Source organism: Panthera pardus, unplaced genomic scaffold (genome assembly GCF_024362965.1).
Source record: "Panthera pardus isolate Hobbes unplaced genomic scaffold, ASM2436296v1 HiC_scaffold_25, whole genome shotgun sequence".
In the NCBI taxonomy this organism is placed as follows: Eukaryota; Metazoa; Chordata; class Mammalia; order Carnivora; family Felidae; genus Panthera; species Panthera pardus.
In genome coordinates this window covers 25,753,072-25,777,293 of record NW_026526821.1, presented here as the reverse complement: position 1 = coordinate 25,777,293, position 24,222 = coordinate 25,753,072, and the positions used below count along the sequence as shown (strand labels likewise).

The following is a 24,222-nucleotide window of genomic DNA, read 5'->3' as shown; positions in this document are numbered from 1 at the left end:
TGCCCCAGCTTGGAGGAACCAAGATGCCCCTCAACAGGTGAATGGATAAATAGACTGTGGTATATCCAGACAGTAGAATATGATGCAGCACTAAAAATAAATGAGCTATGGGGCTCCTGGTGGCTCAGTCACTTGAGCACCCAACTCTTGGTTTCTGCTCAGGTCATGATCTCGTGGTTTGTGAGATCAAGCCCTGAGTTGGGCTCCACACTGACAGTGGAGCCTGCTTGGGATTCTCTCTCCCTCTCTCTGCCCCTCCCCTGTGCTCTCCTCTCTCTCTCTCTCTCTCTCTCTCTCTCTCTCTCTCTCAATAAATAAATAAATAAACATTAAACAATTTTTAAAAAGAAAGGAATGAGCTATCGGGTCATGAAAAGACACAGAGGAAACTTAAGTTCATATTACTGAGTAAAAGAAGTCTACTAAGTGAAAAGGCTTCATACTGGATGATTTCAACTATATGAAATTCTGGAAAGGGCAAAACTACAGAGACAGTATAAAAAAATCAGTATTGTCAGGGGCTTGGAAGGAGGGAGGGATGAATTGGCAGAGCACAGAGAATTTTTAGGGCAATGCAACTGTTCTGTATACTGTAGAAGTAGATACACATCATTACACATCTGTCCAAACCTACTGAATGTACAACCCCCAGCGCGAGCCCTAATGTAAACTGTGGGCGTTGAGTGATAATGATGTGTCAGTGCAGGCTCATCGTCATAACAACAGCCCACTCTGGTGGGGGATGCTGATCATGGAGGCTGTGCATGCACAGGGACCAGGAGGTATACCAGAAGTCTCCACACATTCTGCTCAAATCTGCTGTGAATCTAAAAGTACTCAGAAAAAGTCTATTCAAAACAAACAAACAAACAAAAAAACCCTTCAAGGTGGAGGTTCCAAGCCTGGCATTGTGATTCCCTTAGAACCTGACCCCTGACTGCCTTTCTGCCTTCTCTCCCGGGCTTCCTGGCCTATGTTCTACAAAGAGGAGGCATGCAGTGATGTTTTGGTGGGTGGCCAGGAGCTCTCAAATGACCCACATTAGGATGGCCTTCTGGCTCTAACATGTATCCATAGGCAGAAAACATACTGGATAAAAGTGAGTCGTGATTAAGACCTTGGCTCTAGGATCTACCTCCTGGGTGTGGATCTTGGCTCTTCCAGGGCTGGAAGCACACCACGCAGCTTCTTGGAGCACAGCCTCTTTGCCAGTAATGTGAGTGTTGGAGCATCAACCCCTCATAGGGTTTGGAGAGGACGAAATGAGTGAGGTATGCAAAGCATGTGGTGTAAGGCCTAGGGAGGCAGAAGAACTTAGACACAGCCCCTAAAAGCTGACACATTAGCAGCAGAAACTGAAATCCTCAAACTTGGAACTGAACAGGGGGACAAATGGTCCCAGCTTTGGAGCCAGAGAGAGATTAAGTTCTACCAGGGAAATCTGTAATACCTTCTTGGTAAGGGTGAGTGAGATTAGAACAAGGCTTCAAAGAATGGCTCCTTAATTCATTCATTCTTTTCACACAGATCTATGGAGTATTTGCTACTTTCCAGGAACACAGGAATAGTTTGAACAAAGGTCCTGAGGTAGGAGGGGCAGGGCATAACAGGGAAACAATGTGTAGGCAGCACTGGACGTAGGCTGCATTTAGGGATGGTTGGCGAGAGATCAGCATAAGGTCCCCACAGCTTGGACTTTGTGGAACTGTCTGATCTTTGCCAGAATGGTTAAATGACTTAGTGTGGCAGACAAGAAAGTACTGTTCAGCTGTCCCTTCAAGGAGACCTGCCACAAAGAAGTTAGCTGGCTGGTTATTCTCCATATCTATGTGTATGTCCAGTTGCACAGAACGAAGACTAGAGAGCAATGAGCCAAAGTGCTAGTAGAGGTTATCTCTAAATAGAGATATTGTTTTCTTTGTGCATTTCTATATTTAAAAATGTTCCCTCGTGGGGCACCTGGGTGGCTCAGTCAGTTAAGCATCTGACTTCGACTCAGGTCATGATCGTGCAGTTCGTGAGTTCAAGCCCCATATTGGGCTCTGTGCTGATTGACAGTTCAGAGCCTGGAGCCTGCTTCAGATTCTGTGGCTCCCTCTCTTTCTGTCCCTACCCCCCCCCAAACATTAAAAAATAATAAATAAATAAATAAATAAACAAACAAACATTTCCTTGTAAACAGGGATCATGTGAATAATCTGAAATATATGTTTTAATATATTTTTGAAATTAAAGCTTGAGTGGGGTCCCAGTTTTTGGAGCAAATGATGAAGCATATCTGTCCTTCAGGCCTTGAGGAACAAGCCTTCTCAGTGTAACAGAGAACTGTTCCTCCTACCCAATAAGAAGGCCTCAGCTCTGCTCTAAAAGGAGGAATTTGAGATGTGGTGTCAAAGTTACAAGCTTGGGCATAAGGCAGAACTAGATTCACAACCTGATTCTACTATAGACTAGCTCTGTGATCTTGGGCAAAATTTTCCTCTCTTGAGTCTTGGTTTCCTTTTCTGTAAACTGGGGCTAATAACAGTTTTTACATGGTAAGGTTGCTATGAGGATTCCACAAGCATTTGTGAAAATTGCCTATCAGTGCTGGAATTATAATAGATGGGGGAACTGAGGCCAAGAAAGGGCATGAGGCCTGACCAGTATCAAAGAGCAAGGCATAGGTAGAGCCAGGCTAAAACTCAAGCCTCCCTGAACTGAAGCCAGGATACATCCCCCCTTGACTCCACTCAGAGTAGACTGAGTGGCTTCCTCCTTCACAGTCCTTTAGGTCCACCTCACTCATGGCACAAATGAGGAAACCAGCGGATAGGGCCATGAGTGAGAGTCATGAACGCAGCCTTCAGACTCTCTCAGGGCTCCCAACATTCTCTACACCTCTGCATTTGCTGACATTCGTGATGTGCAGTTTGAAATATGTTTTTGACACTTCCATCAAATGTCTTAAGTGAGTCCCTATCTCCTTAATCCTCTAGGACTTCTATGCAGGAATGTTTGCTTTGGAGGTATTGGATGGACGTGGTGTGATTGAGGACTTCTCATCAGTTTCCTAGTGCCACGTCTTCCCAGCAATGGGGCCATTCGCCATTTATAAAGTCTGCCCTACTGCAGAGCCATCAGGATTCAACTGACGGAGACCCAGGGCATCAGAGTGGTCCTGAAACTGACTCTACTTACCTGGGATCCCCACAGGTACTGCCCCAAGATGCTGAAAGTCTCAGATATCCTTCTCATCCTCTATAGGCTGCTTGCCCTGTTGTCTGCTCAGTATTTGAATAATTGAATGATGTGTGAGTCTGTTATATTGTATATTTTAATTTCTTGGATTTCAGTCCATTTGTCCTTTTGTGCATGTGTGTATGCCTTGTAATTTTTCATTAGATGCTGGACATCATGATACAAATTATAGAGGTTATAAACGATGTCATCTTTTTCCAAAGCCAACTGAAAGAAGATAGTCAAGAGATAGAATATAAGTGGATTGCTTTGATTCTGCTGAAGCTCAGATTTATGTTTTATGAGGGTGGAAATGTTTTGATTTTGCTCTTACTCTTCAGGGGAGCCTTTATTTCTAGGGCATGTCCCTTTCTCCTGCAGAATTGTCTTCTCAGTCTTAACTAAAAGACCAAGGTGTCCATTAAGGGCACTTCATCTTTATAAGGCTTGAATTCAAACCAGTGTCTCCCCAGCACCACATGGGGAGGTGCTGAAATCTGTTCAGCTTCTTAACTTTCAGCTGCTATTTTCTGCTGATGTCTCAAAGTCTAATGATTTTCACACCAAATATAATGTGCATTTATACACATTTATGCATTTCTATATTTAAAAATGTTCCCTTTCCTCCCACACCACCAAGAAATTTCTCTGACACTAGCTGAGTGTCCTACAGTTCACCTCAATTCTGACACACTCTACCCAGAGATGGCATTAGAGTCCGCAGCTTAAGAGCTCAGTCCCATGAGACTGCCCTCACTTCATATGCCACGTGCAAGTCCATGTTGGTTACCTGTGTTTCTGATTAACTGGCTATAAGTCAAAGGTTCGCATAACCCCTTCCTTGGGTTTGATTACTTTGCTAGAGTGGCTCACAGAACTCAGAGGAACATTTTACCTCCTAGATTACTGGTTTGCTATAAAAGAATACAACTCAGGAATAGCCAGGCGAAAGAGATTCGTAGGGCAAGGTGTGAGGAAAGAATCATGGAGCTTCCATGCTCTCTCTGGCTGCATCACTCTCCTTGAATCTCCACATGTCCACCAACTTGGAAGCTCTCTGGACCCCATCTTTTTGGGGTTTTATGGAGGTTTCATTACACAAGCATGACTGATTAAATCACTGGTCACTAATGACTCAACTCAATCTTCAGCCCCTTTCCTCTCCCCAGAAGACTGAAAGGTCCAACCCTCTAATCACCTGGCTGGTTCCTCTGGCAACCAGCCCACATCCTTAGGTGCTTTCCAAAAGTCACCTCATTAACATAACAAAAGACACCTTTCTTGCTCTCATTACTTAGGAAATTCCAAAGGTTTTAGGAGCTCTGTGCCAGAAACTGGACAAAAACCAAATATTTGTTTCTTATTATAAATCATAATATCACAAGTGTCACACTGCACAGGTGAGCTTAAGTCCAGTGAGTTGAGGGAAATCTGTGCACCAATTTCAGGTTTCTTTCCCTGTGGTACCTCCCTCTGTGGGATTTTGTTCCTCAAGTACCAACTACTCTGAAAGCTCCTACTCCAACTTCTGCCTCCTCAGCCCAGTAAGACTGGTCCTTTTGTTTGGACTCCTCTCCCCCATATGGCAAATTGGGAAATGACCTTAAGCAGAATTTGGGGTGAATGTGGAGCTCACCTTGAATGACACCCTTTTCTAAAGAATCACAGGCTCTCATATTGTACCTGCATAATTTCTCATCGATACCCTCAAAGCACTGTTTTATATATTTCTATCTTATATAGTTTCGATTTACTGGGAAGTTTAGTCTAGTAACTCTGTCATGACCAAAACCAGAACTCTGCAGCTAGAATTTGACCTTATATCTCACTGGAACATTGTAACCACCCATTTAGGGCTCAGGGTGAGAAGGTTCAACACAGGAAATGCTGCAACCTTCCAAAAACAACTTCAAGATTGGTTATTTCAAGAAAATGTTTTATGGGATATAATATGGCAAGTGAGCCAAAAAAAAAAAAAAAAAAATCCAAGTATGTTCATCCCAGGGGTGTTGGGATTTGAATACAAAAACGGCCAAAAGGAGGAGACTGATTAAATAAACATTGGTCAATCCATACATTAGAATATTCTGCAGATAAGGAGGTAGAAAGACAGTCATGATGTGACATTATTTGATCAAGTGATTCTATAGAAGCATGGCAGGACAATCTTGGTTTTTCATAATGTTACATGAATGTATGTGCGTGTATGTACATGCAAATGTGTAAAGAAAAACTTCTGAAAGTAGAAACAGAATTTAATCTCTGAGAATTTATTTTTATTTACTTTTTTCTTTCTTTGTATATATCTTTTTCTAATTTTTCTACTGGTCTGAAAACAGATCATCAAAATTAAAATTAAACCAAATGGGCTACTTTACATGGGATTGGTAACCAGAACTGGGCTCAGACTCTTTCCTGAATCTGTCAGGTGTCTAAAGGGAGGATTGGGCCCTACCAGCATCTGCCTGTTAGTCTCAGGTCCCAAAAGGGGCCATTTGCACTGTCATTTGGTTGAAGCCCCAAAAAGTCCCATCAACATTTGCATGAATGTTTTTGACCCATAAGGGGGTGTGAGTAAGTGTCAACGTCCTGAAGACCTATCCCGGCCCATGCCATATAAGCAGAAAGTTCCAACCCAGAAGCACGCCCTCCACATACTCTAGACATGTCCATACTCTGAGGGACATGTCCATGCCATCGAACGTATTGTTTCCTGCCAACTCAGGAAGAGTTGAATCCCAAATGAGAATCATTATAATCATAAAACTCATCAGCATAATGGTGACCATTTATGGAGCACTTCCAATATGCAGAGTGCCGTGCTCAGTACTTACGACAAGGCTGAGAGGAAGGTATGGGTGTGTATCATCCACATTTTCCAGATGAGGAAATTGCCTCATCTGGGCAAAACTCTGCATTGCCCAGATTGTCCAGCAAGTAGTAGGTGGCAGAGCTGGGATTCCATCCCAGGCCTGTCTGTCTCTGAAGCCAGTGCACATCACCACCAATGCCTCCTGTAAAATGAGGATAAGATGCCCTCCATACAATGTCATGTGGTGAAGCAACTTGCCCTAAATCCCACAGTCCCACACCTGGTAATGAGTGGAGGGCTTCAGAGACTGTTCCTGCAACTATAACATTGTGCAGTCTCTCACAGCGGCAGAGGGCAGCTCTACTGGGGAAGACTGTGTCCCTGCAGGAAAAGCTGCATGTCCAGCTCCACTGGCCTTGGGGAGCTGACTTCATCTCTTGTACCTTTCATTTCTTGCTCTATACTATGTGGAAAAGCATGTCTCCTCTCTGAAATTCACTGGCCCCATCTGTAAAGTAGGTCCACATGAGTTCTGTAGCCACCATAGACCCAAGCTCTGGGGAGACCCCCTCAGAGAATGACCCCATAGCTGACCCTCTCTGCCTGCTTCCCTACAGGTACCTGACCCAAGATGCTAAAGGTCTCCAGCCTCTTCATTCTCCTCTGTGGGCTGCTTGCTTCATCCTCTGCTCAAGAGGTCCTCTCCAGAGTTTCTTCCCACATCACTGATGGTGAGATTGTCTTGCCTTGGGTCATACCTGGACTGATCAAACCCATAGGCTTCTCCTAAAATTCTAGACCGTCAGCCAATGTGGGTTAAGTTCTAATTAGCATAGTGTCTGGGACACAGTTAACATAATGAATCATTAGCTGCTCTGATCATCGCATTACTATATTTAATCCTGTGTTCCCAAGATTCCCTCTTTCCTGTCTCCTTGCCCTGATTTATCTATTAAAACTCACCATCAAAAGACCCAGCCCTACCTGGACTGGCTCCTGTTCACCTCTCCTACCACCCTCCCCGCCACCAATCACTGGCTCCCCTTCTGCCACAGTAGCCTCCTCCACACATAAAGCACATCCCAGGACCTTAGCACTTGCTGGTCCCTCTGCCTGGAACACTCTTCTGGCATCAAGTCTCCCTTCCCTTCTTTCAAGTCTCTGCTAAAAATGTTGCATTTGCAGAAGACATTTCTTGACCTCCTTGCATGAATTACCACCCTCACTCAATATTCTCAATTCCTCACTCTGCCTTTTATTTTTCCCTCATGACAGAAATAGCTTCAGTAGAATGCACAGTATGGCTGCAGTGGTTAAAATACTGAAAAATTTTTTCTAAGCTCCTTGGAAAGTAGCCCCTGCTCAGAGATTCCCTAGGTGGCCCCCTCTCATCACCCCAACCATCCTACCTTAATCCCAGGACTCCAGGCTTCTCACCAACCAAAATCTAATGAGTCAACACCTGGCACAGCCCGGGAGCCACAGAACCAGGCTACAGGACTATGGTTGATGTCCTCTCTGGTTGGTTGGTGCCTATGCCCAACTGGTTGTTGAATATTTTGAAACCAGCCCCCTCATGGCACTTATCTGCACTTGACTCACACATGTCCCTTTATTCACTACTTTATCATCTCTCTCCCCTCATCCCCACCAGAATGCTGGCTCCACAAGGGCAAAGAATGCTGCCTATTCTCACTGGTACAGCCTGGAATGGCCCTGGCACATAGTAGGCCTCTAAAAATATTTGCTGAATGATTGTGTTGGGAACTTGGCCCGGCACCAAGCAGACCAGGGAAACTAGGTGAATGAAGAATAAGCACCACATGTGGGACATTCTCAGAGGTCAAGGTTGCGTCCGAGAATCTTTGGCATCTAAATGTCTAATGGGGGGTGGGGGGGGATATGTTTTTCAGCTTTGACACAAGGACTCCTTGGTATGAACTTTCTTCCCACCCTGCAGACAATTGACTTCCAGGGGCCATTGAAGGATATCTTCAGCCTTGTCCTGGGCCACCAGCTCACCAATGGGGAAGCCAATTTTATGTGAGTGGCCTTTGATCACAAACCCCCATGTCCAGACTGTCCTGATTTGTTGGTTTATTAGCAGCCTTCTGGCATTTTCTTGACTCTACAGAGCCCCTTCCATCAACTAACAGCGTTTCCAACTCTAATGGACTAAGAACCCCTGGTTGGGAGAAATTCCCACTGGGAGCAGAGGCAGAAGCTAGGGAGGTGCTAAAGACAGGGGTCCAATCTCTTTGTCTGGGAAGAGAATGGCTGCTCACCAGCTGTGAGAGCACCACCAGTGTCTTCCCCTATCTGAGTCTCAACTTCTGCCCCTATTAATGGGGAACTATAGCATCCAACCCTACAGGACTGTTGTGAATATTAAATGAAACAACACATGAACCATGCTTACACAGCTCCCTGTCCTCAGCAAGCCCCCAGTCAGCAGAACCAATTACAACAACCTCTACAAATAACGATGTGGTAATCATAGTAATCAATGCTATCTGACAACCAGAGTGTAGAAGATGCAGGTCCCTTGTCTTAGCACGTTGAAAACTACTGATGATTCCCAGCCTCCCAGCCTGCTTCTCCTCCAGCCCAGCCCATTTTATTTTTTTATTTTATTTTTTTTAATTTTTTTTAACGTTTATTTATTTTTGAGACAGAGAGAGACAGAGCATGAACGGGGGAGGGTCAGAGAGAGGGAGACACAGAATCTGAAACAGGCTCCAGGCTCTGAGCTGTCAGCACAGAGCCCGACGCGGGGCTCAAACTCACGGACCGTGAGATCATGACCTGAGCCGAAGTCGGCCGCCCAACCAACTGAGCCACCCAGGCGCCCCCAGCCCAGTGCATTTTAGCTAATGAAGCTCCATCCATCCTGCTGCTCTGGCCAAAACTCCTGACATCGTCCAACACCCCTCTCTTCACTCACACCCCCATGCAGCCTGTCTGCAAACTCTGTCAGCTCTATCTTCAAAACACACCCAGGGGTCTGACCATTTTCTCCACCTCATCTGGTGTGAACCACCAGCATCTTCCCCTGACTTGTGGTCCCAGATTCCACTGTTTCCACTTCAAGCACCCTCCCCCATTCCTTCCACCAGTATCCAGAAGCATCTTTCTGAGAAGTAGGCCAGACACTGTAACTCCCTTGCTCAAACCCTCCAATGTCTTCTAGTTGCTCTTAGAACCAAACCCAAAAGTCTTACCATTGTCCCACAAGGCCCCCTGTGACCTGGTCTTGACTGCCCTCTCTCTTTCCCCCTGCCCACCTGCCACCTGCCATGCTGAGCCTGTTGCTGATCCAGCCTCAGGGCCTATGTACTTTGTCTTCTCCCTGGTCCTTTCTTCCTCTGGCCATCTTTATGATCTACCTGTACCCTCACTCATTCATGACTCTGCCCTAGTGTCACCTCCTGTAAGAAGCCTTCCCTGACACTCTTTCTAAAATGTCACTATTCCCAGTGTTACCCTCTTCACCTGATCCCACCAGGCTTTTTCTTCACAGCACCCATCACCCGACACGTTCTGTATATATTCACTTACAGGGTTTATTGTTTTACACACACACACTCTGCCCAAGCATGAGCTGTCTATAGCTTTCAGTATTCTACTTTATTCATATTCCAGCCTGCTTGGTGCTGGCCAAAGGGCTAGACATGATGACCACTCTGTGATGCATTAAGGCAAGAGGTTTTTTTGTTCAGGGCTATATTCTCAGTGCTTATCTCACATAGCAGCTGTACGATAAATTACATGATTAATGAGTCAGTAACTGTCTTTGCATACATTCAGCCTCTGCTCTGTAGGGGACCTGCCTTTACACAAAGTGGGGCCCCCAGTGGCTAGAGCCACAATCTTCCCTGCTTTTCTCACACAGGGTACAGATGAAAGACCTTCGACTTTTTCAGGTCTTCATTGAGACCTCCCCTGACTTCAAGGGTATTGATTTACGGATGCCATTGGCGTTTTCTATACAAATAAAGTAAGTAACAGCTGCAAGTCACTGGTTCAATTCTGTATTTTTGCACAGGTGTGTGGGGGTTTGGGAAGTAGCCATAACTAAAGGGTGTCCAGTATAATCTTAGCAAGGCTCATTGTGTGGTTGGGGTAAAACACCCTCCCTCTCCAGGCCTGGGTCACTCTATGGGTAGAATTTGGAGCCTGCAGAATAACTGAATGCTTCCAAGCTGGGATCCCTCTAGGGAAAGCAGGGAAGGTTGAGCAGATTCCTTTCCCTGCTTTATCCAGAGAACCCCACCTTCATTTATTTGGACTTCATGAGCCCACTCAGCCCTGACTGAATACAACTTAAGACGAGAACACAGAATGTACTCTAGACGGCAATGCCCCTTGGCACCATTGACTAGAGATTGTCCACAGATGTGTTTTGTTTGGTCTGCACTGGTGTCTTCAGAGAGACCAGACATTCCTCAGTTCACCACAGTTGTCGCCTCTCCCTGTGAAACCAGCCCCTGCTCTATCTGATTCATTTCCATCTCAAGCCTGGTCCTGGAGGCAGTGGAGTTGGTGACCTCTAGAAGAGTACTTTGCAAATTCAGTCTCTCAGTTTTGATAAGATGCCATACTTACAATCAACCTTTTCCTTTCTAACTGTCCCCCAAGCCAGAGATAGTGGGTATTAGGTATACACCCCGAATGCAGACCTACCTGGCTTATCCACTGGCTGGATGGCCGACTTGGAGAAAGCCATTCCCATTCTCCAGTCCTGAATTATCTCTTTTGAAAGATGAGGAAATGATCTCAACAGGGTGATTTTGAGAGTCCTGTGCAAACCAGGGGAACCTTCATTTTAGAAACAAATGGGAGTAAAATAAGCTCTGAGGTTCTCCCCCACCAGCCTTAATACTTCCCTCCCACAGGTTTCCGGCTCTTAATCCCTACATATTCCATGTACGGACAGATATGAAAGTCCAACTTTACTTGGAGAAGGATGCAGACAACAGATACCAACTCACCTTTGGGCATTGCAGGATTGTTCCTGAGACTGTATGGATCCAATCCGGAAATTTGTGAGTTCTCCATTTTTCTCTCTCTGCATCCAACTGGTTGTGATGAAGTCCCAAGGAGGCTTCACCTGAAACACGTCAACACCAAAGCATACCTTCCAAATGAGTCTTTTGTGCATATGGGGATGTATGTCCTACAAATAGAACTTCATAGAATTTAAAAATTTTTTTATTCTGAAAATAATATTTTCACTGACATGAAAAGAGGTTCACTGAATAATAGCACCAAGGACAAACAAAGCAGGCTCACTTGATTATTGGTTGACATTTAGGTTATTTCTGAATTATTTGCTATTATAAATAATCCTGAACCTTTTAGTGCAGGAAATTATAGATTCGTGAAATGATTGAAAAAGTATAAACAGTTTTATGACTTTCAAATTTGAAGGTATATAATAGTTTTAAGGCATTCCACATCACTTACCAAACACCTCGCCAATAGAACTGAAGTGAGGTGTTTCTGGCTGGCATTGGTCACTTTCACCCTATAGCCAATCTTGACCAATTACTCTCATGTTTACAACTTTTCTCTTCAGTAGGAAATTTCAGCAGAAAATCCCATGGGTGCCATTCTCTTGACTATCAGTAGAGCAAGGATGTCATCATTTGTGTATTAGTCTGTGACCTCTCCTCTTCAGAGTAACTGTTTTCAGAGGTTTGCCCTTTTACTAAGTTACCTTCTACATTTGTAATCTCTTTTTTACAATATTCTTTGTAAGATTTTTTAAAATTTAGGCTCACATCTATGATTAACTGCAGTCAAATGCTCTACCACTGAGCTATACCCCCCATGAGTAACTGAATCCAATAGTCATCACCAACCTATTGTACACCGTGTCTTTTTCATTCATGAATTTTATTTTGATTCATTTCACAGTTGCTCACTGTTTTAAGAAAGATCTGAGTGTGGAATCTTTTCTGAGCCCTTACAGGTCTGGTAATGTCCTCCTGTTCTGTTCCAGATACAGTGTCCTTGACTCACAGCCATTCTGCCCAACTCTGTCAGTGTGGCTCCATGTCTTTTGATATGTTGAAGAAAACAAGTTTTTCCTTTGAGGGAAATCTGAGTCTTCAGGCTGGAAGTGATAGATCAGCTGATTTTTATGTAAGCTTTTTATAGAATAAAGACACAAACACTTTGCCTGAGAATGAGATTTACCCTCACTTGTAAGGATTACAAACTGAGCCAGGAACATGAAGACACATTTACACTGCTGTTTCCTGATTTTGTCTCATCTCCCCCAACTAAAGAATGATATTACACTATTCCTTCCATTAAAGCATAACTATCAGGCTAAGGAGATAAGTTCTATTGGAACATAGATAATCAGAAGAATGGGAAAGCGTGCCAGAAAGAGAGTGATCAGAATCTAAAAGGGTGGTAGAAGCTGAAAGCATTCCAGAAGAGAAGAATGAAATAGGCAAGGAGAGGGAGGTGATGGGGAACAATGATGAGGGCAAGGTGACTTAAATTGAAAGATTAATTTCAGGGACACCTGGGTGGTTGAGTCGGTTGAGTGCCCAACTCTTGATTTCGGCTCAGGTCATGATACCAGGATCGTGGGACTGAGCCCCATGTCAGGCTTCATGCTGAGCATGGAGCCTGCTTAAGATTCTCTCTTGCTCTCTCTCACTCTCCCTCTGCCCCTCTCCCCTATTCGTGCTCTCTCTTTCTCTAAAATAAATAATAAATAAATTAGAAAATAAACAAATTAAAAGATTAATTTTAAGGAGTCCTAAGAGGTAGGTTGGAGCAGAAGGGCAAGGCTAGGTATGGAGCGCCATAGAAACAAGGAGTTTAAATAATGCGGGGTCAACTAAATACATAAGTGATGTAAAGAAAGGAGGGTTTGGTGGGGTGTCTAGGTGGCTCAGTTAAGTGTCTGACTCTTGACTTTGGCTCAGGTCATGATCTCATGGTTCATGAGTTCAAACCTCGCATCAGGTTCTGCCTGACAGCACGAAGTCTGCTTGGGATTCTCTCTCTCCCTCTCTCTGTCCCTCCCCAATTGGCTCACTCCCTCGCTCTAAATAAATAAATAAATAAATAAATAAATACTTTCTAAAAAAAAGAAAGGAAGGTTTTGGAGAATTTAATCTGCTCTACTTTCATTCTTCATTTAGCATCACCCCAATGAAAAACTTTATTGTGGAAAACATAGAGAGAGCCCTGGGAAATGTGATAATCCATAATTTTGGAGCAAAAGTAAGTATACAAACCCAGACTCCTTAAGTTTTTGACTCTGAGACTCAGAGCTTGGCGGATTGTGTCTTCTTAATAAACTGGAAGGAAATCTTCCAGGAAGGAGAGTTAGGGAGAGAGGAAGTGGCATTTATGAAGCTCCCATTCTGCAGCCAGCACTGGTGAAGTGCTTTACGGATATTAGTTAATTCTTCAAGTCAAAATCAGCATCTGTGCGACTGGAGACAAGTTGATAAGCCTCTTCAAGACTCAGTTTCCTTATCTGTAAAATAAGTATAAGTAATCACAAAAATTAACAGCTAATATTCGTTAAGCACACAGGCACTGCGCTAAGTATCTTACATGAATTTTCTTACCCTACAAACAGTCTCATACTCTAAATAACAATGTTCTTTCCATTTGCCAGATTTAAGAAAAAGTTCCAGAGATGGCCAATGACTAATCTAAGTCACATAGCTGCCAAATAGCTCAGCTGACATGTGACCCCAAGGCAGTCTGTCGCCCAAACTCCCCTACCTGGTCGTTCTCTAGACTACGTTGGCTTAGAAGGAGAGTTTGCCTTGATTGCCCCCTGAATATTCAGCCACCATTGGTAGAGTCCTCCTTCTGACTCTTGCATATTTCTTTGTCTTTCAGATGTGTCCCTTCATTAATTCATGGCTTTATAACCTGAATCCGCAAGTGACTAACCAACTGATTAGTAAGTGCTGGTGGTGAGAAGACATAGGAACACCCAAGGAGAAAGCTCAGACCCCTCCTTCACTCTTTTAATCTCCTCTCCCCTAACCCTTCCCCCAGACAAAACATCCCATCCCTGATGAAGCAGAATGGTCCCTACTAATAACAATCCTCATTAACTCAGCTGTCATTTACTGAGGAAGTCCTGTGCGCTATTCCCAGGGTTAAGCACTTTGCCTTCACTAGCGATTGAAGCTCCACCGCTAGCCAAGAACATGGTGGTTTCAATTCTATTCTGGTCCCAAAAGCCTAGAGAAAATGAGATATAAATGGAAGCTACTCTGGGGGAGAAAAGCTGCCTGATTCCTCTTAACTTTCCTCCTAGATTAGATGATGCTACATTATGAGCAGAAAATTGACCTGGTTTCAACCCAAAGACTGCTTCCTTCCAATAGTCTCTATCTCCAGGCACCCAAAGTTTCCATGTCTGCCAGAAGCTAAAACAGACAGCTGAAGCCCCCAGCAGGAATCTGAAAACCAACAGAATTTCTGGGTTGAAAGGACTCCCCCTTCATTCACTGAAGATTCACTAGTCCTTACCAAGTGCTAGATGCTGGAGTTTCTAAAGTTCCTTTAAATGTCTCTCCTGACAAGCGGTTTTCTGGCCTCTCTTCACATACCTCCATTGACAGGGAGCTCACTATTTATGAAGTAGGAAGTTTGAGGCAGTTAATCTGGATGAGTATTAAAGCTCCCAAAGTTTGGTTCCCAGATTCACCCAAAGTAAATGTGAGTGGGGCAGCTCAACCAATACTGATATTGGGCTAGCATTCTGGAGAGGTGACCAGACAAATGGGGACCCAGCTGCTATAATGCCAACTTCCCCCACCATCTCATTTCAATGTACAGATCTTCAGTTATTAGTCTGGAAGGGAGTAGCTGTCCCCAATTTACGGATGAGGAAACCAAGGTCCAGAACTGTCACTGAGGTGATCAGAGATACCAGCAACTAAGCATAGCCTCCAGGCCCAGCCTTGTGACTCCAAGCATTTGATTCATTCCCTGACCTTGCTCTGCCCCCATTTGGAGCAGGAGAAAGCTCCTTTGGCCTCTCTGGTCCTCCTTTACTCCCACTGTCTAAGGTATCTGTTTGCCTTCTAGGTCTGCTGCTGCAGCACGGCACGTACCAAGCCACAGTCGAAATATCCGCAAAGTAAAGGAGACATGTTTGCACCAATCTGGTGAGAGATCAGAGCATATTTCCATTCCTTAGTGATGACACTTGGCCTTTAGGGTCATTATAAATATGTCATTTGTTCATTCATAAAATTTCAATTAAGCATCTACTATGTGCTAACTGCTAGGAATATGGCCGTGAATAACACAAAGACTCTGCTTTCCTGAAGTTTGTATCCTAGTTGGGTGTGCTGACAATGAACTAAGAAATAAATGTATAGTCAGCTAAATTCCAGAGGGTGGTGGGTACTATGCAGAAAACAAAGTGGGGTGTGAGAGAGAGTGATGGGTGGGGGCAGAGAGGGAGGCATCATATTAAGAGAGTATAGTCAGGCAGAGGGCTCTTTGAGATCTTTCAGCTGAGCCCTGAATGATAAGGCAGAAGTTGTGCCAAGACCCAGTTGTGCCAAGATCACAGACAGGAAGATAAGCATGTGCAAAAGCCCTGAGACAGGAATGAGTCTTCCTTTTGGAAGCAAGAAAGGGGAGCAATGTGGCTGAGATGTGGAAGGGGCTCAGTTACAGGAGATACCCTTCAAGGTTTCTGTAAAAGAAGATGTTACTATTCATGCATCATGTATTTATTTACAACTATTCTGTGCTGAATACACTCTGCTCAAGTATCACCCTCTTAGATCTCTCAAAAAAAAAAAAAAAAAGCATATCTGCCACTCTCTTCCTTGCTTATTTTTCTTCATAAAATTCATTATTATCTGACTTTTTACTATATTATGTGTTTCTTTTCTGTCTGCCCTACCAGAATATATATTTCATGAAAGCAAGGACTTTTTCTTTTTTTTAATTCTTATTTATTTTTTTTTTAATTTTATTTTTTTCAACGTTTTTTATTTATTTTTGGGACAGAGAGAGACAGAGCATGAACGGGGGAGGGGCAGAGAGAGAGGGAGACACAGAATCGGAAACAGGCTCCAGGCTCCGAGCCATCAGCCCAGAGCCCGACGCGGGGCTCGAACTCACGGACCGCGAGATCGTGACCTGGCTGAAGTCGGACGCTTAACCGACTGCGCCACCCAGGCGCCCCAATTCTTATTTATTTTTGAGGGAGAGAGAGAGACAGAGCATGAGTGGGGGAAGGACAGAGAGAGAGGGAGACACAGAATCTGAAGCAGACTCTAGCTTCTGAGCTGTCAGCACAAAGCCCAACGTGGGGCTTGAACTCACAAGCCATGAGATCATGATCCGAGCTGAAGTCAGATGCTTAACTGACTGAGTCACCCAGGCACCCCAGCAAGGACTTTTTCTATTCCTTGTTTTATCCCAGGTGCCAGGATTACAAAAAATGAATTAGACTTGTACCTGACTTCAAGAGTCCCAAGTCTAGTAAAGGATAAGACAAATAAATAGGCAATTTCATATGCAGTAAGGTGTTCTGGTTGGAGTTCTCTGGAAGTAAGGAGGCAAGATCCAGTAGCACTGCCTGAGGACTTCCAAGAAGACTTCACAGAGGACACAGCATTTAAACTTGATGTTGAAGAATGGTTGAGAGTTTTTTTATGGGAAAATGCATTAAAAGAAGAGGATACATGATGTGCAAATATACAGGAGTAGGAAAGAACCTGATGCTCTAAACAATGGGAAGAAGCTTTAGGTGACTGGTCATAGGAGTCATGGAGGATGGAGGCATCCTCCTCTGAGGGCCAAGGAGAAGTGTATAGTGAACTATACATATGCTTTCTAAAAATAAAGGTTCACATGATGGAGTGAGCCACCGAGAAGAAGGTGAAATCCATGAAAGGGGGCATAAAAAACTGAATGGCCAATACCATAATGGAATCTATGTCTTTGGGCTGATAGCTTAGTTATGTAAGATTCTAAAGTAATCTTGTCCAAATAGAAATATAACACAAAACACACATGTAGCTTAGAGTTTTCTAGAGATGAAATTTTTACAGGAAAAGGAAACAGATTATTATCAATGAAATGTTTTACATTCCTTTTTTGTGCTAATTCTTTGATATCTGGTGTGTATTTCATAATTATAACACATTTCAATTTGGACTAGCTGCAACTGAAGTACTCAACATCCATGTATGGCTAGTGGCTGCCATATTGGACAGTGCAGTTCTGACTAACTTGCTGCCAGTTGCAAAACTTTGAAAAGCCTAGAGCATTTCATTTGTACCCACAAAAACATCTAGGCTGCCATCTAACACAGCAGCTCCAACTGTGCCCCCATGTTATATTCAGTCGACAGACATATTTGGTTCAACCTAGAAAGTATTTTGTAAATGTGACTATGCTGTCAATACTAAAAGTAAGAAATATATCTTTTGATCAAGCAGGACATCTGACAATATATTACATCCTTGTGTCATGAAGTAAGGCAAGGTGAGAAGGAAGATTCATCTTATCTGACGAGAGAGAGCACAGGGAACACAGCAAATTTTTTTATCCAGGGATAGGCAGTGGATGGATGTCCAGACTGGAATATGGTTCAGCACCATGGAGAGTAGACAGCAGTACCAGTGAGATCCGGGAGAAGAGGCTCTCAGCTCTGGTTTACAGCCTCCTTAAAAGGGGGTAGAAAAAAGGCGCCTGGGTGTCTCAGTAGAGTAAGCATTCAACTCTTGATTTCAGCTAAGGTCATGATCTGATGGTTAGTGGGTTCAAGCTCCACCCACCTCCCCCATGGGGCTCTGCGCTGACAGCGAGGACCCTGCTTGAGATCCTCTCCCTCTGCCCTTCCCCTTCTCTCAAAAAAAGGAAAGTATGCAATTGACTAATATCTTGATTATCTCACACAGAATCAGGTACTGCTTGCTGATCTCTTTGGAATATCCTCCACACTTCAGACCATCACCTGTATGGCGATGATCCTAGATGTTCATGTTGATTATTCAGCTGCTACCTGGAATTTCATTACCCACCCTGGACTCAAGGATCCCTACTTCTCTGGGTATGGAGGCTATTTCCCTGTAACTTCTCACCAGAATCCATGTGCTGATTCCCTGTAATATCTTCACAATAAAAATTTTTTTTGCAGCTCTGAGCTGTGGGCCGTCCTGCCTCCATAGTGCAATGTGGACAGGGGCACAGATAGCCAGAGATGGTGGTGGGTCTGATCGTGATGACAAAAATTTGCACAGTGGAGGAGGATGCCTAGGTTAATTTAATCTTTATATCAGAAATACTTCAACACTCTGGTCTGGAGATTCCCAAAAACTAAGGAATAAGTCTTCCTGTCTTGTCTGAGGTGTTTTCTGGAAGATTCTGTGACCTTAGGTAGCTCCCCTTTTTGGGCCACAATCTCTCCACTGTGAAGTGAGAATTTTGGTCTTATCCAGTAAGTCCTTCAGGCAACCTACAAAGTTGTGGCTTATGGAAGAAAACATATCTTGGCCCTGGTAACTCCATTTTTCTTCCCTATATCACCAAACTTCTCAAGAGACATATTGCTATTCATTCTTTCAAACTTCTCACCTTTATCTAGTGCTCAATTTTGGATAATCTGGCTTATTTCCCCAACTCAAAATAACTTACTTTAGGTCATTTATAACTTCCTTCATGGACAACACCAGTGAACCCTTATTCAGTGTTCATGTTCCTCAAGTCATTACAAATTAATTTTGGATGATCACTCCAATCTACTTCCCACCTGCTTCTGCTCCTTTTTTTTTTTTCCCTTATCACTACCTTGATTCATGCCTGGCACTCTTCTGTGCGTACATACATTACATCATTTGCTCTTAAATAAATTGTGTTTTTATTAAGCTTTCAGCTCTTGGTTACAAATCTATCTTTCTGTACTCTGATTTGCAATGCTGGGTCTGGGACTCTGAAAACCACCTATCTTTTTTACTGGCTTGCTCCTTATTAGTATCCTTTACTAGAGGGAGATTGCAAGGCTGAGAGAGGAGAAAAGAAATCTCCTCTCTTCTGTTTGCTTCCTGTTCCTCTAACCATCACCCAGCAATGGTTTTTCACCCAATCAGGGAAAGGTGGATTCAGTGTACAAGTTGTTTGTCTGTCTGTCTGTTTGTTTGTTTAATGCTTCCAAACCAGCTTTACTATGTTCCTCAAAATACTGCACCAGCCAACAAGAGTCCCTTCCTCAGAAGTCTGTTTCCCAGTTCCATGGGGTTTCTCCTCCAAGATCTTTAAAACTCATCCCAACCACCCTTTGTTGTCACTAGACCCATAACTAGGTTCAAACCTCAGCATGCTCCAGGGGAGCAAGAATAGAGGATAAAATAACTTATATACTCAAAATAATTACCTTTTTTGCCAATTTATATCAGCAGACATGAGGAATATGTATAGCAATTGATTCTAAATATGTTAGACCAAGGAAGATAGAATATAACACTGGGTTGTTCCTAATTAATTGATGAGTGCTTTTATCAAAGATTCCGGGTCTAATATTAGATCACATAGTTAAAAATAGCTTTGATAGTTTACCGTGTTGGTTATTGGAAATTGAACTCAATAATGATCTTCATTCGGGGCGACTAGGTTGCTAAGTTGATTTAGTGTCTGACTTCGGCTCAGGTCATATCTCACTGCTCATGAGTTCAAGCCCCGCATCAGGCTCTGTGCTGACAGCTGGGAGCCTGGAGTCTGCTTCTGATTCTCTCTCTCTCTCTCTCTCTCTCTCTCTCTCTCTCTCTCTCTCTAATATAAAATAAAACATTTAAAAAATGGCCTTCATTGAATAAGGTTGAGAACTTTCTAGGTACAATATAAGTAACTAATCTAAAGGCTTGGGGAGATTGGACTGTTGGAGTGGATTGATCTTTTGCCAACACATATGTCCCAAATTACATCTCCTGAGAGGGTCCAAAGGACAATCTCTTCACTAAGATATTGAAAATTACATTAGTTAAGGGTACCCACATCCTTGAAAAGATCTGTGGTGGCTGTTTTCTGGGAGCCACCACATCTGGGAGATGCTGCCATTGAAAAGGATTCCCTGATTTCAATGGGGGACAGTGAGATATACAAGTAACAGAGAGCAAGTGGTGGAGCTTAACTGGCAGAAACAAGAGGGCATGCTTATTGTAATGGGTAGCAAGGATGAATTGGTAATCAGAATATTTGGCAATTGCTAATTGATCACAGTTTTCCTAGAAAGGAAATCGTTCACCTGCTAAATGTTAATTAAGAGGATCTCCCGGTTTGGAATCCAGAAACTTGACTTGGGTTGCCAAAATTGAAAGTCAGAGCCTTTCACCCAATTTGCAGTTAAAAGCCAGTTCAGAATCAAGAACCCCTTGATTGAAGGGGAGGCAAGGGATCCTGGAATATTGCCACAGCATATGCTGTAAATCTTCCTTCAAGTATTTCCCAAACTGGCCTGTTGACATTTAGTAGAATCATAGTGCACTGGGGAAAAATACCCGGAACTTTTGGGGATACGAGATACTGGATCTCTGAATTTATGCTATTTTCCAGGAACCCAAAATACCTTTATGGTCCAGCAAAGCAGGTTTGTGTTTGTCAAATGATAAGTGGAGTTTGGGCATAAGTTTGATTCAGAATGGGCCTGATAATTACACAGACCCAGTCTGTGATTATTTCTCCAATTCTTTAATGTCTAATTGGAATAGAAATAATTAGCAACTGGCAGAATCCCCACTTGGCTCTGTGATCCATGGAGGGAGAGCTTTCGGGAGAGGAAAGGCCAAGTGGAAACTCCTGGAGCTTTCTCTTGTAACAGGATAATAAACCAAAGCAATACTACACCACTGGGAAACTGGAGAGACAGAGACCATCGTTTTAGTTTGAGAGTCAAAAAGATGCTGATACTTGTATCAATCAGGATTAATGCAGAGAGAGAGAGACAAAGAGAGGGATGAGAAGGAATCGACTTACATGAGTATGGGGGTTGACTAAGCCAGACCAAAATCCATAGGTCAAGTTTTCAGGAAAGGAAAGTCAAGCACTGAAGCTGCTGCCCACAGGAAATATTCCTTCTTTTTCCCTTCCTCCTCCTCCTCTTCCCTCTTCTCTCTCTCTCTCTCTCCCCCTTTCTCCTTCTCTGCCCTCAGTATTGCTTTTAAGTCCTCTCAACTAACTGAATTAATCCTACCTGCATTATCTAGGATACTCTCCCTTACATTAAGTCATTTCATTATGGACTGAAAACTCCCTTCAGAGAAACACCTAGGTTAGCATCTGATTAAATAACTGGAGACTGTAGCCTAACCAATTGGACACACTAGAAAAAAAAAAAAAAACTCACAATACTTATCCCATCCTCATTTAACAAGACTGTTCACTGTCTTTAAAGTCAATCCAGCCTCTGACACCTGGGATTCACTGTTGCCCTTGAAAACATTTTTCCTTCTATTCCAAGATGTAGGGGCCATCAGAATTGGCTTGCCTTACCTGGCAGGGCTATCAGCACACCTTCATAGTTTTTCTCAGTGCTATTCAGCAATCCTGCTCTCTACCATAATATAGTTTACAAAAATCTTGGTCATATTGACATCACAGAGCATCACATATGTCCAATACATTATTAACATTATGCTGATAAACTTGAGGAGTAGGAATTAGCAAGAATTTAAAGGCATCAGTAAAATACACACAAGCAAGAAGATGAGATGCAATCTCATAAAAGCTCACATTCCCACCACTTTGATGAAGTTTCTGCAAGTACAATGGTTTGGAGCATGCCAGGATATCCCTTCCAAGATTAAAAATAAATTGTTGTGCCATGGCAATGCTTATTCTTACAAAACGACACAAAGTTTCACTGGCCATTTTAATTTTTTTTAAACTTTTAAGGTAATATATACCATAATTAAAAGTATTATTCTGATGCATTTACTGAGTAACTCTTAAGGGACCAGTCTGAGTAGGAATCAGAGCAAGAAAAGGCTTTCCAGCAAGCAAGTGCAAACTTCTCTACCACTTTGTCCTTATGACCTAGGCAGAACCAATTATACTTTCAAAGTATCTATGGCAAGTGAGGATGTTTATGGATGTACTGGCAGCTCTAATAGGAGAAACACAGCACAGATCTCTAGGGCTTTGGATAAATGCCCTATTCTAGTCTGCAGATAACTGCTTTAACTTTGAAAAATAGCTCCTGTCTTGCTACTGAGTCCTGGTAGAGATGAATACCTTAGCATGGGATATCAAATAACCATGCAACCTTAGATATCCTTCATTGACTACATGAAATCTGATCTATCAAGTTTGTAATATGATGTATTACATTGATTGTCAAATGTTAAACCAACCTTGATTTCTTGAGATAAAGCCCCACATAGTCATGATGTATTACCCTTTCTATACATTTAAATCTGTTGAAATCACTAATATGTTATTGAGGATTTCTGTCTCTATGTTCATAACAAATGTTGGTCTGTAGAATTGATCTTAGTCTGTGTTTGGTATTAGGGTAAGGCTGCCTTCGTAGAAGGACTTAATAAGTATGCCCTCCTCTTCAATTTTCTGGAATAGCTGGGTATAATGTGGTGTTTGGTATGGAGCAATCTCGGCCTAGAGTTTTCTGTGTCCTAAGGTTTTTATCCACAAATTCAATATCTTTAATAGATACAGGGCTTCTCGGGTTATTTATTTCTTCTTCTTTTTTTTTCTTTTTTTTTTTAACTTTTTTTATTTTTTAAAATTTCCATGCAAATTAGTTAGCATATAGTGCAACAATGATTTCAGAAGTAGATTCCTTAGTACCCCTTACCCATTTAGCCCATCCCCCCTCCCACAACCTGTCCAGTAACCCTCAGTTTGTTCTCCGGATTTATGAGTCTCTTCTGTTTTGTCCCCCTCCCTGTTTTTAATATTATTTTTGTTTCCCTTACCTTATGTTAATCTGTTTGTCTCTTAAAGTCCTCATATGAGTGAAGTCATATGATATTTGTCTTTCTCTGACTAATTCCGCTTAGCAGCATACCCTCTAGTTCCATCCACGTAGTTGCAAATGGCAAGATTTCATTCTTTTTGGTTACCGAGTAATACTCCATTGTATATATATGCCAATCTTCTTTATCTATTCATCCATCTATGGACATTTGGGCTCTTTCCATTCTTTGGCTATTGTTGATAGTGCTGCTATAAACATGGGGGTGCATGTGTCCCTTTGAAACAGCACACCTGTATCCCCTGGATAAATGCCTAGTAGTGAAATTGCTGGGTCGTAGAGTAGTTCTATTTTTAGTTTTTTGAGAAATTCCATACTGTTTTCCAGAGTGGCTGCACCAGCTTGCATTCCCGTATTTATTTCTTCTTGAGAAGCTTTAGTAGTTTGTGCTTTTCCAAGTTCAGTTTTCCTGAATGAACCCAAATATATATATACTTATATATGTGTGTGTGTATACATATATATGTATGTGTATATATGTATACATATATATGTGTGTGTATGTATAAACCTAAAACCTCTTATAAACCCTCTAGAGTGTATCACTATTTATTTTAAAAAAAAAAAGTTCCTAAAAGCAGCAAGAAAAAAAAATTCAACTGATCTTGACTCAGAGGTTTCATTCAACACAAGGAGCTCGGTGTGGTGAGTGTGTGGTGAATGGAGGAAAAAAGGAAAAACAAACAGATGAAAATGAAAACACACAGTGCAGAGATGTATAAAGTAAACAGGATTGGCCTTCCATCACAACTGGTCCAAAGAGACCCCAGACCCCAGTCAGCTGGTCCAGCAGGACTGCAGGAAAGTCTTAGGAAATATATGCCTCCCTCTTTTCCAATTTCCTTTGCTGTTCTCACAATTCACATCTCCAAATGTTGTAGTATCAGTTGAGATAAAGTTATTCATAATATTTCCTATTTCCTTTTAATACCTGTGAAGTCTGGAATGCTGTCATTCCTCTCATTCCTGATGCTGGTCATTTGCATCTTCTCTCTCTTTTTCCGAATCTACCTGATTAGAGTTTTATCAGTTGTATTAATCTTCTGGAAGAAACAGCTTCTGATTTCACTGATTTTCTCTAATGTTTTTTTTATTTCATTAATTTCCATTCTAACCTTTATCACTTCCTTGCTTCTGCTTGCTTTGTTTTTAGTTCACTCCTTCTGTTCAAGTTTCTTACAAT

The 24,222-nt window shown here is 42.6% G+C and overlaps 2 protein-coding genes and 1 long non-coding RNA gene across 4 annotated transcripts in view; 2 read left to right on the top strand and 1 right to left on the bottom strand.

The window, feature by feature from the left end:
• LOC109272557 (vomeromodulin-like) overlaps positions 1-24,222 on the top strand; it is a 286,851-nt gene that overhangs the window by 137,677 nt on the left and 124,952 nt on the right. The gene's annotated exons all lie outside the window — the stretch shown is intronic.
• Positions 2,191-24,222, bottom strand: part of LOC109272564 (uncharacterized) — a 27,552-nt gene continuing 5,520 nt past the window's right edge. For both annotated transcript variants that reach the window (XR_008417743.1, XR_002082512.2), the window contains exons 2-6: positions 13,294-13,538; positions 11,023-11,141; positions 10,715-10,849; positions 6,054-6,233; positions 2,191-3,447 (exon numbers count right to left, since the gene is read on the bottom strand). This is a non-coding gene — a long non-coding RNA (uncharacterized LOC109272564). The remainder of the gene's footprint in view (positions 3,448-6,053; positions 6,234-10,714; positions 10,850-11,022; positions 11,142-13,293; positions 13,539-24,222) is intronic.
• On the top strand, positions 6,663-15,171 carry LOC109272562 (latherin-like). Its single transcript, XM_019458789.2, has 7 exons — positions 6,663-6,762; positions 7,945-8,074; positions 9,924-10,028; positions 10,927-11,076; positions 13,198-13,279; positions 13,913-13,976; positions 15,116-15,171. The coding sequence occupies exons 1-7, from the start codon at positions 6,663-6,665 to the stop codon at positions 15,169-15,171; spliced, it is 687 nt and encodes a 228-aa protein (XP_019314334.2).